This window comes from Rhizophagus irregularis, chromosome 1 (genome assembly GCF_026210795.1).
Source record: "Rhizophagus irregularis chromosome 1, complete sequence".
In the NCBI taxonomy this organism is placed as follows: domain Eukaryota; kingdom Fungi; phylum Glomeromycota; class Glomeromycetes; order Glomerales; family Glomeraceae; genus Rhizophagus; species Rhizophagus irregularis.
The window spans coordinates 3,440,115-3,457,441 of NC_089429.1; the positions used below are offsets into that span (position 1 = coordinate 3,440,115).

General features: G+C 30.1%; 3 protein-coding genes across 3 annotated transcripts; all 3 read right to left on the bottom strand.

Annotated features, from left to right (window-relative positions):
* Nucleotides 1-1,553: 1,553 nt before the first annotated feature.
* Nucleotides 1,554-2,519, bottom strand: OCT59_000695 (uncharacterized protein; the record flags this gene model as incomplete). Its single annotated transcript, XM_066139034.1, has 3 exons — nucleotides 1,554-1,721; nucleotides 1,974-2,150; nucleotides 2,253-2,519. The coding sequence occupies 3 exons, from the start codon at nucleotides 2,517-2,519 to the stop codon at nucleotides 1,554-1,556; spliced, it is 612 nt and encodes a 203-aa protein (XP_065988473.1).
* Nucleotides 2,520-2,841: 322 nt separating this feature from the next.
* Nucleotides 2,842-3,677, bottom strand: OCT59_000696 (uncharacterized protein; the record flags this gene model as incomplete). Its single annotated transcript, XM_066139035.1, has 3 exons — nucleotides 2,842-2,945; nucleotides 3,024-3,086; nucleotides 3,215-3,677. 3 exons carry the CDS (start codon nucleotides 3,675-3,677, stop codon nucleotides 2,842-2,844), a joined length of 630 nt encoding a protein of 209 aa, XP_065988474.1.
* A 3,563-nt stretch (nucleotides 3,678-7,240) lies between these two features.
* OCT59_000697 (uncharacterized protein) lies at nucleotides 7,241-7,486 on the bottom strand (the record flags this gene model as incomplete). Its single annotated transcript, XM_066139036.1, has 1 exon — nucleotides 7,241-7,486. The coding sequence occupies one exon, from the start codon at nucleotides 7,484-7,486 to the stop codon at nucleotides 7,241-7,243; it is 246 nt and encodes an 81-aa protein (XP_065988475.1).
* Nucleotides 7,487-17,327: the final 9,841 nt, after the last annotated feature.

The following is a 17,327-nucleotide window of genomic DNA, read 5'->3' on the forward strand; positions in this document are numbered from 1 at the left end:
TTGCGGCACCATCCTTAGTTTAGGGTAAAGATGAGTATCAACGATACCACCGAAGGAAATATGTTTAAGGGAAAAAAAAGAAGAAATTTGTTCTATTTTAGTTTGATCATGCATTCTAAGGCCATTAACATTAAAAGAGGAAATATTAAAAGAATTAGGGATAGGGGAAGTGTTACTGGGAGAAAAAAATAAAGATTCATGTGAGAAGAAATCAGTAACAAGATCAGAGTTGAGAGGGTTTTGTACAAAGGTATCATAATTAAAATTATTATCCAACATTAAAACACAATGATAAAAATAGCCAGGGAGATAAAATTTCAAAAAGAAAATTAAACAGAAGAAGCTGAATCATCAGCTTGCTCCAAGGAAGCACTACTAATGAAGCTAATGAATTATTTGATATGGCCAGTAAGCTGGTCCAGTTTACTTTAATAACAACTCTACTATTCTTGAAATCGTTAATTTCATCTTGCGTAGAGGAGATAGGAGTAAATGGAGGAGCACTTGGAGAAAGAAGAGAGGAGGAGTGCAGCAAGGTAGGAGCAGGAGCAATGGTAGTTGAAGAAGGTTGAGGCTGCGTTAAAATACTTTTTGGAGGAGAAAAAGATTTAGCTGACGGCTGAATGTTGAGCAGAACATGGGATACAGGAGCATCGGTAGTTGAAGAAGGTTAAGGCCACGTTAAAATACTTTTTGGAGGAGAAAAAGATTTAGCTGATGGCTGAATGTTGAGCGGAACATGGGATACAGGAGCATCCACTGGTCAAAATAGTCCAAATCGGCCAGAAATCGGATGTCCGATTTTAAGCTGAATTTGGTGATAAAGATGGCCAATTTATTAATTTAGGTAAAGTTCCGATTGGCAGGCCAATTGACGCTGATCAGAATATCGAATTGCTTAGTATTTTTAATCTGAATTGTTTAAAAAAATATATTCATAAATTTACCGAATTGCAGTGAATTTATTCTGAATTATGATAAATTTTGATAAATTGTGATAAATTTTAATCTGAATTGCAGTAAATTTTAATCTGAATTACAGTAAATTTTAATCTGAATTGCGGTAAATTTTCTATTCTGAATTGCGGTAAATTTATTCTGAATTGCGGTAAATTTATTCTGAATTGCGGTAAATTTTAATCTGAATTGCGGTAAATTTTAATCTGAATTGCGGTAAATGTTCTATTCTGAATTGCGGTAAATTTTCTATTCTGAATTGCGGTAAATTTTCTATTCTGAATTGCGGTAAATTTTCTATTCTGAATTGCGGTAAATTTATTCTGAATTGCAGTAAATTTTCTATTCTGAATTGCAGTAAATTTGCAGTAAATTTTATTTTGAATTTATTCTGAATTGCAGTAAATTTGCAGTAAATTTATTTCGAATTGTAATTAATTTTTTTCTGAATTAAGACAAATTTATTTTGAATTATGGAAAATTCTAATACTAATAATTTGGAATATTAATTATATATATATATATATATATAGATTTTTGACGAAAAAAAGAAAGTTTTCTACCGAATTAATTCAGATTTGTTCATTGCGCGTCGTCTATATGTAAATCAGAATCTGAATTATTATGATTATTGCCGACCGTTGATTTGATGGTTTTTCTTTTCCTTCCTTGTTATGGTCTTCATCATTTTCGGTGGTGTTGCCAGTTGCTGGTGTTGTCCCTCTACTAACTTCTTCTACTTCATCATATTCAGTGTTGAAACCCTGATCGACATCAGTATCGCATATTAAATCTTGTTGTTGTACAATATAAAACCATTCAAGAGTATTCGACGGATATGGTCAGTCGTATTTTTGTACTTCATCATCATATCTATGTTCGCGTATTAATTTCGCCTTATTTAATGAGTGTACATCAAATACATTTCGTAGCAAATTTTTAAGCTGAAGAAACAATAAAATATAAAAATTAAATCCAGCAATTCGTCTGAAAAATCAAGATTCAGAAGTTCTAACCTCATCAGATCTCCACGAATAGTCGTAAATAGCGATTATGGACTTTGTTAGGTCTTCTTCGTCTGTCTCGCTTATTTCTGGAGAATGAAATAAGCGATTGGATAACATCTTTAGTAATCTATGCTTATCATATTTTGTTATCCGTTCATCGTCAAAACTATATAATCTCTTTGCCACCTTTATTCAGCGGATTTTCTTCTAAAATACGTTATAATTTGAATAAAATTTAATATATAATTGGAATAAAATTCAGCATAATAATTATAAATTATTACTAACGTCATGTACTCGATTGTTTGAGTACACCTGGTGTTTATTTTCATTGGCTTTTTCCCTATCCATTAATCTTTGATGAGAATAACTAGACTTGTGGAGACAACCCAACCATTTTGTAAGTTGCTTATTCAAAGCGGGAAAACATGGAGCAAGAGCTGAACGCAATTCAGAGACTAGTTTATGACGAATCTTGAGATTTTTCACGCTATTGAACGTTTTATTGTAATCTAGTCCTCGAGTTTCATCGATGATTTTCAAAATAGACTTCATTTCAACCTAAATATAACAATCAAATAATGATAACTGGTACTTAATTACTCAATACTGCAATTTTAAATAACTGAATCAAACAAATAAAATTAATATACCCCAACTTCTTTTTTGTCGTACTCATCATTATTGTTAGAACCAGACCTTTCTTCCTCCAATTTTTTCTTGTATCGCTCGAACTTTTTGTCTTAATTCTTTTTTGACGTTTTGCCGGCTATTCGAGATCTGTCTGCCTATAAATGGCTTTAGGCAGGCAGATTTTTGAATACCTGTTTAAGCTTTCATGTAGATCGTCATTCTTGTCTGCAAAAGCCTCATTTACTCAAGTCAAAAAATGATTTTTGTCAAATAATCGGTTATTTTCGTGTTGAAGCCTTGCATTCTCTACTTGTACTTCATCAATTCGTTTCTTTAATTTTAGATTTTCTAAATAAAGAATTTTATTAATAGTAATATTTTTTTACGAATAATTCTGAATTTATACGAATGAAGTCAAAATCGTACCTGCTTCTAAATCAGTATCGTCATCATCAATCACTTTTTCATTACCTTGATCGTCTTTAACCACTAATACGAATTTTTGTGGAATTCGAATATTCCCATATCATTTTTTATTTCCGATAACATCTCTTGTTGATCTATAAAATTATTAATTATCGTACATGTCAATCAGCAATTTTCCAAAATTCAATTACCTTTTATAGGAATATTTGGCGGTTCAATTTCTATAACCTCATCGTCAGACTCTTCTTGAGTCAGCTTAGTCGACTTTGCAGATTTGAGGGTCGACTTGATGGGTGTCGATTTGCTAGTCGACTTATTGGTCTTGTCACTTGTCTCATTCAGATCACTTTCTTCTTCCATTCTTCCCTGTTGACGCTTAGATCCTTCGCTCGGTGTTTCTTCTTGAAACCTTTGCTGCTTTTGTTTGTTTAACTTGGTGAATGACGATTTGCTAGTCGACTTATTGGTTTTGTCACTTATCTTATTCGGATTACTTTCTTCTTCCGTTCTTTCTTGTTGATGATTAGATCCTTCGTCAGGTGTTTCTTCTTGAAACTTTTGCTGCTTTTGTTTGTTTGACTTGGTAGATGACGATTTGCTAGCCGACTTATTGGTCTTGTCACTCGTCTCATTTGGATTACTTTCTTCTTCCATTCTTTCCCATTGACAATTAGATCCTTCGTCAGGTGTTTCTTCTTGAAATCTCTGTTGCTTTTGTTTATTATTTTTTTTATTGTTTTTTTTTATTATTGCTATTATTTGACATTTTGATATTCACTCAATATTCGTTTAAAAAATTGAAGCAGGTTCAATATCGTCATATCGTCCTATTTATAAATTTAAAAAATCAAATCAATTAATAATAAGAAAATCGTTAGCGTTCTACTGTGTTGACTTCTTAATTGGAAAATCAACTATAAATCATAATTAAAAAATCAAATCAATTAATTAAAATTAAGAAAATCGTTAACATCCTACTGCGTTGATTTCTCAATTGACAAATCAACTATAAATCATAATTAAAAAAGACAAATCAATTAATAATAAGAAAATCGTTAGCGTTCTACTGCGTTGACTTCTCGATTGGAAAATCAACTATAAATCATAATTAAAAAATCAAATCAATTAATTAAAATTATACAGGTCGAAATATAAAAAATCAGTCACCAATCGGTTATATGATTGATTGGTGGCTGATTTGAAGCTGATTGGTTATATATTGGTGACCGATTCTTTTAATCTGTCACCAATCGGTCACCAATCAGGCATAAATTGCCAATCAGTCATCAATCAGTCATATGACTAATTGGTAACTGATTGGTTGCCGATTTGTTTACAATATTTGATTTACATATTAAAGTTAAAAAATTAGCATTATAGTCATGTAAAGCAAGTCAAATTATACTTAATCTGAGCTTTTGAGTTTGTTTTGATAAATATATTAAGTTTATTATTGACAATCAGTTACCAATTGGTCACCAATCTGACATAGCCGATTGGTGACTGATTGGTGACTGATTGGTTTACAATATCTGATTTACATATTAAAGTCAAAAAATTAGCATTATAGCCTTGTAAAGAAAATCAAATTATACTTAATCTGAGCTTTTGAGTTTGTTCTGATAAATATATTAAGTTTATTATTAACAATCAGTCACCAATTGGTCACCAATCTGACATAGCCGATTGGTAACTGATTAGTGACTGATTGGTTTACAATATCTGATTTACGTATTAAAGTCAAAAAATTAGCATTATAGCCTTGTAAAGCAAGTCAAGTTATACTTTATTTGAGCTTTTGAGTTTGTTCTGATAAATATATTAAGTTTATTATTGACAATCAGTCACCAATCGGTCACCAATCTGATATAAGCGATTGGTGATCGATTGGTTACTGATTGATTTGTAATATCTGATAGTTTTTAAGAATTCAGGATTTTTATTTATTACTTTAATATGTAAAATTGGATCAATGAAAGAAAATCGGCTACCAAATTAATAGCCGATTAGTGACCGATTGGCTTTTAAAAAAACATTCATTTAATAAAGATAAATGGCATTCTGATTTACAAATTTTTTATTTTTGGGTCATAGTTTTCGTCCAAAAACCTGAAAAAAAGATGAAAGAAACGTTTAATAACATTTCTTAAAGAATTAATAAAAAACCCCACTCTCTGACCCTCTTTTTACCTAAATTCTAAAGTCCAGTTCATAGTTTTCGTCTGGCAACTTAAAAAAGAAAAAAAAGAAGCATTTAGTAACGTTTTTTAAAGAATATAATAAAAAAAATCCACTTCCTGACCTCCTTTTTTACCTAAATTCCAAAGTCCAGTTTGTATTATTCGTCCGGCAACCTAAAAAAAAAAGAAAGAGAAGCATTAGAACGTTTCTCTTAAAAAAAAATATTATCCCTTTCCTCCTTCACTTTACATAATTCCAAAGTCTGGTTCGTAGTTTTCATCTGGCAACCTAAAAAAGAAGCATTTAGTAACGTAATAAAATAAAAAAAACCTACTTCCCAACTCTCCTTTTACCTAAATTCCAAAGTCTGGTTCGTATTATTTGTCCGGCAACCTAAAAAAAAAGAAAGAGAAGCGTTAGAACGTTTCTCTTAAAAAAATAAAATATTATTCTTCTTCTCCTTCACTTACATAATTCCAAAGTCCAGGTCATATTATTCGTCTGGCAACCTAAAAAAAAAGAAAGAGAAGCGTTAGAACGTTTCTCTTAAAAAAAATATGTTATTCCAGTTCATAGCCGGTAAGTTGATAAGTCAAATCGGGTAGCAATCGGTTAACAATATAATATTGACCGATTGATGATCAATTTCTTTTCCTGCAATTTGTATCACTCGTGAATTAGGTGAGATGTGATCCGTAATCTAGATCAGGATAATCCAATTTGGAAAAAAAAAAATTTCTTTTTTATGGACGAAAAAAATTGCTGGACTTTGAGAATTGAAGTAAGAGAGGCGTTTTTCGTTGTTTTTTTTTAATAAATTAAACTAATTTATTTTTCTCTTTTGTAGGGTTACTGGACGAAAACTGGACTCTTGGAATTGAGGTAAGGGAGGGCTGAGGGAGAAGGTTTTTCATTTTTTTTTAATATATTTTTTTCTTTTTTGTAGTGTTGCCGGACGAAAAATATTGCCAGACTTTTGGAATTAAAGTAAGGGAGGGCTGAGAGAAAGCTTTTTTGTTGTTTTTTTTTAATAAATTAAACTAATTTGTTTTTTTCTTTTTTATAGAGTTGCCAGACGAAAATATTGCCGGACTTTTGGAATTGAAGTAAGGGAGGACTGAGGAAAAGCTTTTTCGTTGTTTTTTAATAAATTAAACTAATTTATTTTTTTCTGTTTGATAGAGTTGCCGGACGAAAAACATTGCCGGACTTTGGAATTAAGGTAAGGGAAGGTCAGGGAAAAGAGTTTCGTGATTTTTTTTTTTAAATAATTTAATTTATGTTTTTTCTTTTTTTAAGGTTAGCCAGACGAAAAATATGATCGGATTTTTGGAATTGAGGTAAAGGAGGACTGAGCAGAATCTACTTTTTTGTAAGGTTGCTGGACGAAAATATACTAACGTTTCATTCCTTTAGACTAATTTGAATCTCGATAAAAAATAGAGTTGTTTCTTTTCTAAGCGAGTCCAAGGCATTGGGAAGTTTGACTGGAACCTGGAATTTTTTAGACGTTTCTGGATCATTGATTTCGGTGGGACAGAGCAATTTTTTTTAAAAAAAAAAATTTTTTTTATAACAAAACGCTCACTAACGTTTCAATTTTTTTTTTTGTAGATGGTGATATTGGAATTCAGTGAATTTATTATTCAAAATATATTGTGAAGGCAATTGGATGATGATTATCTAACGAAGATTATGTTATGGAGTCTTTAAACAAGAAAATTTAAAGGTTCTTAAGATCTCCTTAGACGTAAGTATCGTTATGTTTATTTTTTTTTTAAAAAAAAAACAATCTTTTTTAATGAATCGTTTATTAAAATGTTTCGTTTATTTCATTTTTATAGACAACCGATTCTTTGTTATCTTTGGACATTGATTTCGGTAAGGGTAAATATTCTTGGATTATTTATTTAATTAAATAATTACTAATGTTTGTTTGTTTAAAAATCTTTTAGACAGCTTTTCTACTCTTTGGACGTGGAAATTTGGTGAGTATGATGTTTCTTTTAATTTTTTATTCTATCTTTTAAAGGACATTAACTAATTTCTTTTTTTTTAGATGGTTTGTTTCTCAGCTCTTTGGATGTAAAATTTGGTGAGAACATCCCTTTAACAAGACGTTTTGTATTCCAGGTCTTTAGATGAGTGAAAACTTTCGTAGGGATTAGGCCATCGAATATAAATCTACTCCACTCTTCCAACACTTTCGCCGTCTTTTCCATTCCTTTTCCATCCCTTTTCACACTTTCGTCTCCCCTTTCCCATTCTTTTTTCCTTTCCATCTCTTTTATCTTTTTTAGACGACTTTTCAGCCCTTTGGATATGGCATTCTGGTAAGTTTTGTAATGGTTCTATAAGGTAAAATCAAATATTAGTCCAAGATGGTTTTCAGTATATAATAAGGTAAAATTGTTTATATTTCTGAACCTGTATAATATTTAGTCATTAGCAAATTAGATTTTTTCAATAACGGGTTTAATAACATGTTTTAAAATATTTTTTTTTATACAGTTTTTATAAACCAGTTCAAAACTCTTTAAACTCCATATGGGAAGGGTTATATGGGATATCTGATGGAAAATTTTTTTTAAGAGATTTTCTAAAAGTTCATATGGAAAGGATTCGTATGGGATATCTGATAGAAAATTTTTTTTTTGAGAGATTTTTTAAGATTCGTATAGGATATTTTTGATAAATAAAGATTTTTTTTTTTAAGATTTCTAAGTGTTCGTATGGGAAGAGTTCATATGGAATATTTTGATAAAGATTTTCTAAGAGTTCGTATGGAAAGAGTTCGTATGGGATATTTTAATAGAGATTTTTTTTGTGAAATTTTTTAGGGTTTGTATAGATGTTTTTGATAGAAAATTTTTTTTTGAAATTTTCTAAGATTCGTATAGGAAATAGGAATTTTTTTTGAAATTTTCTAAGAATTTGTATGAGATATTTTTAATAGAGAATTTTTTTAGAATTCAAACATTAAATAAAAAATAATATACTTTTTATTAAATTTATATTAAATAAATTAATATTATTAAGCAATTTTAAAAAAATTTAGGTCTCCGAAAGTCAAGGTAAAATTTAATACAAATTTAAAAGGTCATTATATATAAGGTAAAATAATGAGATGAGTGAATTTGAAATTTTCAGTTTCTGGAGATGCGATATTTATCTATTATATCTATTATTAACCAATTAAAATTCGGTCTGATCTTTATGCACGTGATCTGATCTTAACATGCATATAAATTACCAAACTCAAGTTTGTTTATTTTTCAAAAAATATACACGCTCTTTCTTTTTTATTTTTTTTTTACTCTCTTTACATTTTACAGGTATATTAATTATTGTATTTTTGTCATTAAATTTATTGTACTGACTATATTTTATTTTATAATATTAACTTTATCACTTTTTAATATTACTAATGTAACGTTATATTTCTTTTATTTTATATTACTAATGTTATTCTTTTTTTTATATTTTACTAACATCATCACATATTTTTCTTTTTTTTTATCAAACTCTTCATAATACTAACTTTGTATTTGTACTTTACTATGATTACTAACTTTTATATTTACACTTTACTATTTATTAAATATTACTAACTTTATCAGTTATATTCTAACATCTGTTTTCAAATATTACATCATTTTGTAGTATAAAGTATTTAAAAAAGATTATGAATGGTTTTTATTTAAATAAAGACACTATGTATTTTATTGTTTGTAGAGTTTATAATTTTAATAAATATTATAATGTGCTGTAATAAATTTTATTATTGGTTATGTGATTACTACTATAAATTAACCCATAAATTGACCATAAATTGACCATCGATTAACCATAAATTGACCATCGATTAACCATAAATTGACCATCGATTGACCATAAGTTAACTATCGATTGACCATAAGTTGACTATCGATTGACCATAAATTGACCATCGATTGACCATAAATTGACCGCCAATCGGTCACCAATCAGTCACCAATCGGTCACATCGGTCACCAATCTATCACCAATCTGTCACCAACCGGTCACCAATCTGATACCAATCTGACACCAATCGGTCACCAATCTGATACCAATCGGTATATCAATCCGTCATCAATTGGACTGCCCGGTTGGTATTGGATTTTGGCAGAAATTGGATGCCAATCAGGCACAAATTGGATACCCGATTGATGACTGATTGATGACTGATTTGATACTTTTTGACCTGTGTTAAGAAAATCGTTAGCGTCCTACTGCGTTGATTTCTCAATTAACAAATCAACTATAAATCATAATTAAAAAAGACAAATCAATTAATAATAAGAAAATTGTTAGCGTTCTACTGTGTTGATTTCTTGATTGGAAAATCAACTATAAATTATAATTAAAAAATCAAATCAATTAATTAAAATTAAGAAAATCATTAGCGTACTACTGTGTTGACTTTTCGATTAGAAAATCAACTATAAATCATAATTAAAAAATCAAATCAATTAATAATAAGAAAATCATTAGCGTTCTACTGTGTTGATTTCTCGATTGAAAAATCAACTATAAATCATAATTAAAAAATCAAATCAATTAATAATAAGAAAATCATTAGCGTTCTACTGTGTTGATTTTTCGATTGAAAAATCAACTATAAATCATAATTAAAAAAGACTAATCAATTAATAATAAGAAAATTGTTAGCGTTCTATTGCGTTAATTTCTCAATTGAAAAATCAACTATAAATCATAATTAAAAAAGTCAAATCAATTTATAATAATAAGAAAATTGTTAGCGTTCTACTGCATTAAAATTTGATATACTTTAATGCGGCAAGTTATACTTTGTCGAAATTTGCAGTAAAATCGAAAATATTTCTTGTATATTTAGATTCTGTAGCGATATTGTTATTATAGCAATACCACTTTGATTAATACAAAATTGTTACTTTTCAACTTTCGCTAAAATTTACAGTTTCTTTTGATAAGGTTTGTTTGGCATCCGAAAATGATAAAGGGATGATAAAGTGATTATCTTGTAAATAAAAGTTATTTTAAAATAAAATAAGCTTTTTATTTTAAAAATAAGCTTTTTATTGTAAAATAAGCTTAAATCATATTGCAATTTTTAAAAGTATATTAATTAGAAAATTCGCAAATTTATTATATAAAATTGCCAAATTTGTGAAAAAAAATATTAAATCCTAAAAAATTATTGAAATAATCATAGAAGCCAGGATTACATTAATTATATATACAAATTATACAAATTTTGTGTTATTCCAAATTTTATAAAAATCGGCCTTTTTACAAATTTGGATTTTGCCAAACTTATTAAACTTATTCAAACACTAAACAAATAAGCAGAAAAAGGTCAGTCTTTAGTATACTTAACGATCTTGATGATGAAAAATCACCATCAAATCAGCTATCTTCTACTTGTAGAAATAGATCAATTTCTAGTATAATAAACGAAGAAATAGTATCTTCTGCTAGATCAACAAATAATAAAAGAAAACTAGTAGTTTGTAACTGTCTTGATTGTGATGGTGACTTGGTGGATTCTCGTACAAAAGAAATTCACGATTCCAGACATCAAGAATACCAAGATTTGCAAGATCTACAAGTTGAATAAGCAATCACTCGTTTAAGATCATTTTGGAAAAGACCAGTGGTAGCCGCCATGAAAGCTGTCAAAGATCTGATCCAAAGAAGTAATAACAGAGCCATTTCACTGTACTCTAACAAAGGAGAAATTCGGAGAAATAAGAATACCAAGTTCATCAACTTGAAATAGGTGAAACATCAACACCCACTTCAGCTGAACAAATGATTGATGAATCTATTAGACAAGAATCGGAAGAATCAGATAACAGTAATCAAGATGATGTTGATGATGAATATCAAGATATCGAATTTAACTTCTTATCTCGATAACGTGCAAGAAAGTATACAAATCATCCGGAAATTTCAGAAGATCCAGAAGATTCATCATCATCCAAATATACTACAGAGGAAGATATCTACAGTGATACATTGTCTATAGGCAGTGAATCAGATAATGATCCAATTTTGGAATTTCTGGAATTTTTGAAGACTATTCACCACCTAGTTATGAACCATTTCAAAACCCACTATATTCAGAATCGAATTATAATCGATTTTTATGGATGTTACTTTGGATAATGAACTTTCGAATAAGATTCAATATCGCAGAGACAGCTACTGAGACTCTAATAAAATTTATGAAATTGGCCCTGTACGAGTTCAGTAGTGACGATTTTAATGATTTTCCAGATTCGCTTTACTTAACAAGAAAGAAGCTTGGATTAAACGACCAATTTCATAGTTTTGTACCTTATCCGAAATGTTACAAATTGTATAAAAAAGAGGAAGTGGTAGATTTCAAACAAGAGGACAATCCTGCTATAATAAAATGTCAACACATAGAATTTCCCAATTCTTCAGTTCATAGATCACGTCTTTGCAATATGGCATTGTCTGAAAAAATTAGCGTATCGACAAATCGAACAATAATATGACCTAATTTAATGTATCTGTTTGCTGGAATCAATCAACAATTTGCCACTATATTTTGTCGGCCTGGGTTTAAAAATTCTTTCTGACATTGGACTAATCGGTCGAATTTTGATAATATTTTGACCGATATATATGATGGGTAAGTGTGGAAGAATTTTAAAGAATAGGACAATGAAGATTCGCCAAATTTTTTCAGAAGCGAAGTGGCCGATTCTCATCTTGGCTTGATGCTGAATCTTGATTGGTTTCAGCCATATGATAGTACTATTTATAATATCGGTATCATATACGCTGCTATATGCAATTTGCCATGCGATATCCGATTTAAACGTGAAAATTTATTGACTCTTGGCATTTTACCTGGGCCAAAGAAGGTCAGCTTACATAAAGTAAACCACTATTTAGCACCAATAGTTAACGAATTGGAAACACTCTGGGCTGGGTTAACACTAAATCGTACTTATGAATGCGAAAATGGAAAGAGAGTTCGTGGTGCTTTAATCTTAGTATCATGTGACATTCCTGTCACAAGAAAAATTTGCGGTCATGTTTCTGCCTTAGTTTCATGTTACAGGTGTGAGAAAAAAGCAAATTATGAAAATGTGCAGCATAATGTTGCTGGAATGGATAATGTAGGGTATTCTGCTCAAGATTCGAATGAGCACTGGCAAAACGCATTAGGTTGGCGAAGATGCAACTCAGACGCTGCTAGAAAGTGCTTCGTCAAAGAAACTGGCGTTAGATGGTCTGAATTGTTGCGTCTATCATATTTCGACCCTATTAGATTTATTACAGTCAATTCAATGCATTGCTTATTTCTGGGCATTGCTAAGTGGATAGTAAAACAAATTTGGATCGATGGGGGTATTTTGACACCAAATTCTTTAAACAAAATTCAGAAAAAGATGGACGAATTTCAGATACCATCCGATTTAGGTCGAATTCCAGGAAAAATTCATAGTGGAAAGGGATTCACCAATTTTACGGCCGATCAGTGGCGAATATTCTTTACAATTTATTCAACTGTATCACTTTGGGAACACCTTTCAGACGTAGATAGAAGAATTCTGACTCATTTTGTCAGAGTTTGTTCGATTTTGGTAAATCAGATTCTAGAATCTAATTTGGTGAATGAAGCCCATAGAAGTCTTATTGAAATAGTCAAATTAATTGAAAATTACCACGGCAGAGATAAGATCACACCAAATCTTTATCTTTCTCTGCATTTGCGTGATTGCTCATCTGATTATGGACTATTATATGCGTTCTGGTATTTCTTTTTCGAACATATGAACGGTATATTAGGTAAATATCCGTTAACGATTTTTTAACGATTTTAACGATTTCAATATTCATCAGGAAATTTGTTTAGGCGTAATTTAGTGTAATATTTCAGAGGTGGTGTAAAATTTCAAAATATTACACTAAAAACGTAATATTACAAAAGTTTACGCTCTTAAATTTGAATAATTATAGTAATTTAAAAATATCTCACTATCTACTGATCCAATCAAGACAATCTATAGCTCATTGGAATCAGCTCATCAAGACGAATCGAATGGTAGTAAAATCATATCTCTACGTTTGATAAATGACCTTCTATTAATTTAAAACTTTATTACATACTACAGAGCGTTCTATTAACTGTAGAAATGCGAATTTACTACCATTCGATTCGCCTTGATGAGCTGATTCCAATGAGCTATAGATCGTCTTGATTGGATCAGTAGATAGTGAGATATTCTTAAATTACTATAATTATTCAAATTTAAGAGCAAAACTTTTGTAATATTACAATATTTCAAAATTTTACACCATTTCCGAAATATTACACTAAATTACGCCTAAACAAATTTCCTGATGTTAGCTTATAATTTATTGATTTCGCACTTTTAGGTTCGTTACCAAACAGCAATAGGAAAATTGAGTCTGAACTTATGCGCCAATTAATGTTTGATAAACAAATCGAAAATATCATAAGTTTAGGTATCGAAGTAAAAGGTCTTGAATTGCTAAACAGTCAGCGTACTATCGGGTCCCTTTCAGTTACTGATGAATTTTTGTCAGATGAGATGCATCGATTTTGGTTGAATTCATAAAATATTAAGGATTCACAGATTTCTGGCAAAGAAAGCTTTCCAGGTGAATTTTTCAAGCCGGTATCTCATAATATACTACTTTCAAGTGAAATGTTAAATTTAATGGTCGAATATTACAATGCGACTTACAAATTATTTGGATTTCGAAGGCCTCTTGTAAAAGGTTTAGATAACGATATAATAATTAGAGTCAAAATTAACCAATTCAGAAGGTGTCAGATTGGTTCAGAAGTCTTTAGATCGTCATTATCGTTAAGACATGTAAAAAGTTCGTATGTCTTAGCAAAATTTATTACGGATGATGAAGATGTCGACACCTACCCAGGTCAAATTCAGTATTATTTTACTCACGTAGTAGACTTTCTGGATGGTCCTGTTGAACATTTTCTAGCATACGTTTATTGGTATAAACACGCAAATTCAACCAATATTCGATACTATTTCAGCAGTGATGAAATTTGTAATGTTGAGTTGTGGAATACTGAATTTTATATAATAAGTCGTGATTGTATAATACTTGTGCATCATATTTTAGGTAGATTTGTACCAGTAAGTTACAAAATCTCAAACCGGCAAAATGCAAGAGAGTATTTAGCCGTAAATCCATCCAATTAGTAGAAAATACCAATTATAAACTTATAAGTTTTAGACATAAATTTATAATAAATTGAGTAATTGACTATAAATTTGGTGTTGATTTTTTCCGAATTTCTGAATTTTAATGACAAATCATGTTTTTCAAAAGTTAATTTTGATGACTTTTTTTGTATCAATCAGCTGTCAATTAAGTATAATGATTTTTTGCCAAATTTTTATCAAATTTTTATTGAATTATCAATTTTCCATAAATTGGAAGTACATATTTGAATATTGGGTAAATTTCAGGTTGATTGCCATTTTGTCTGATTTTTTTTTTTGATTTCAACCAGCATCAATCAGCTGTCAATAAATATAATAATTTTTTGCCAAATTTTTATTGAATTTTTATTGAATTGTCAATTTTCCGTAAATCTGAAGTACATATTTGAATATTGGGTAAATTTTAGGTTGATTTGTCATTTTGTCTGATTTTTTTTTTGATTTCAACCAGCATCAATCAGCCATCAACCAAATATAATGATTTTTTGCCAAATTTTTATTGAATTTTTATTGAATTTTTATTAAATTGTCAATTTTTCATAAATCGGAAGTGCATATTTGAATATTGGGCAAATTTTAGATTGATTTGCCATTTGTCTGATTTTTTTGATTTCAATTAGCATCAATCAGCTGTTAATTAAATATGATGATTTTTTGCTAGATCTTTATTAAATTGTCTGATTGGCATCAATCAGATGTGCTGATTTGTAATGTCAGTTGATTTTGGTCTAATTTTTAGCTGATTTTTTATATGTCCGATTTTTTTGATTTTGACCAGTGTAATGAGGTGCTTAAAGTTGCTTGCCGAAACTCTTATATAGTGCCGAAACGCCGAAACGCCGAAACTGCGAAACCTATCAAAATTGCGAAACTGCCGAAACATGCCGAAACCTCTATAATAGGTTTCTCCATAGTTTCGGCATAGTTGATCATAAGATTTGCATATAGTTACGCCAAGTTACACCAATTAATAATATAATTTAGATGATCAAATAATCTACAGATAAAAGATTAAACTTCAATATTTTACCATCGTCTTAGTTCTTTTAAGCTTTATCTAGTGTTAGAATTTTCATTTCTAACTCCCATATTAATATTATGATATTACACGTTTTTACAGTTTTTTTTTAAGGGGCTTATATTCATTAAAGGAAAATGCGTAACATGCATTTAATAAACCCAATTCCGTCATCTCCTTTAACACTGAACTAAAGTTTCTTTTACCATTTTCTTAATAATAAAATTAATAATAAACTGTTTCAAATGACTGATCACATAGAAGATTCACCCATTAAAAAGAAAAATAGAGGAGGTCGGTCACCTAATAGCATTTGGGAAGATATTAATAAAGGAGAAGCTGTTGGTTCTGGCAAATTTGCCGCCTCCTGCAAGTACTGTAAGAATACATGGTCACGCGATGAAGTTTCAAAGCTCGAAGAGCATCTTTCAAACCATTGTCCAGATACACCAGCAGCAGTTATTAGAAGGTATATGACTAAAGTAATGGAACGGCAAGATAAGTCCAAGTCATCCAAAAAAAGAAAATACTCTGAAGGTCAAAGTAACATGGATGATTACCATGATTCAACAGAGCTTAACGAACAAAGATGTACACGAATTAATCGTGTATTAGTTAAATTTTTTATTGCGTGCAGAATTGCGTTTAGAGTAGTGGAACATCCCTTTTTCATCAATTTTATAAAAGAGCTTAATGCCGGGTACAATACACCAACAAAGGAAGTATTAGTAAATCAACTACTTGAACGTGAATTAGCTCAAGTGAACTTCAAAGTTAATTCTGAGCTTGAAAAGGAAACGAATTTAACGTTAGGTTTGTTAAATTAAATAGACTATCATACGTCATTTTTATTTAATCTTACTTACTATATAATATTAATTTATAATTTAGCCTTTGATGGTTGGACGTCTGGTACATATCGTTCAATTTGGAACTTCATTGTAATGACTCCGTCACGTAAAGAATATCTTTATCAACTTTCTGATTTGTCTGAAAATTCGCACACTGCAGAATATCTAGTTACGGTAATTGAAAAGGTTATAGAAGGTATTGGAGAAGATCGAATATGTGCTGTAGTTTCCGATAATGCGGCCAATGTTTGTAATGCATGAAAAATTATACATGAGAATCATCCAAAGATTGAGAATGTGTGATGCATTGCACATTCTATCAATTTAATTGCATGCGACATCGTCAAGGAGAAGCTTGGGGAACGTTTATTAAAACGTGTTAATATTTTGACAACCTTTTTTAGAAGTTCTCATCAGGCTAATGCAAAACTTGCTCAAATAATTAAAGAAAAAGGAATTAGTGGAGGAGGATTAAAATTATATTGCAAGATACGCTGGACTACTGCTAGTGAATCCGTAAATTCAGTAATAAATTTGGAATCAGCACTAGAAGAAATGGCTAGCGATCACGATAAAGTGCTAACAAATGATAAAATAAAACCGATTATTCAATCGAGAAATTTTTTTTCAAATTTACGAGTTCTTGGATTTGTTCTGGATCCTCTAAGAAAAGCGGTACTTTCATTAGAATCGAGAAGAGCTACACTTGCAGATTGTTTCCTGAGCTTGGCAAGACTTGCAGCTACATTAAAAAAGTTACCCAAATCATTAAATCCTGCATTCCGAAGTCATTGTATCAAAGTAATAAATGAAAGATTTGATGAGTTCGATGATGATAAGTATATTACTTGTTTTTTTATGGATCTCAGATTTAGAAACGCGCCACTTAAAAAATGCGCCCTTATGAGAATTATCAAATGTGCAGCTTCAATCGGGAAAAATTTAGGTTTCGACCGTTACGAAGCTGAAACTTTATGTGATCAAATAC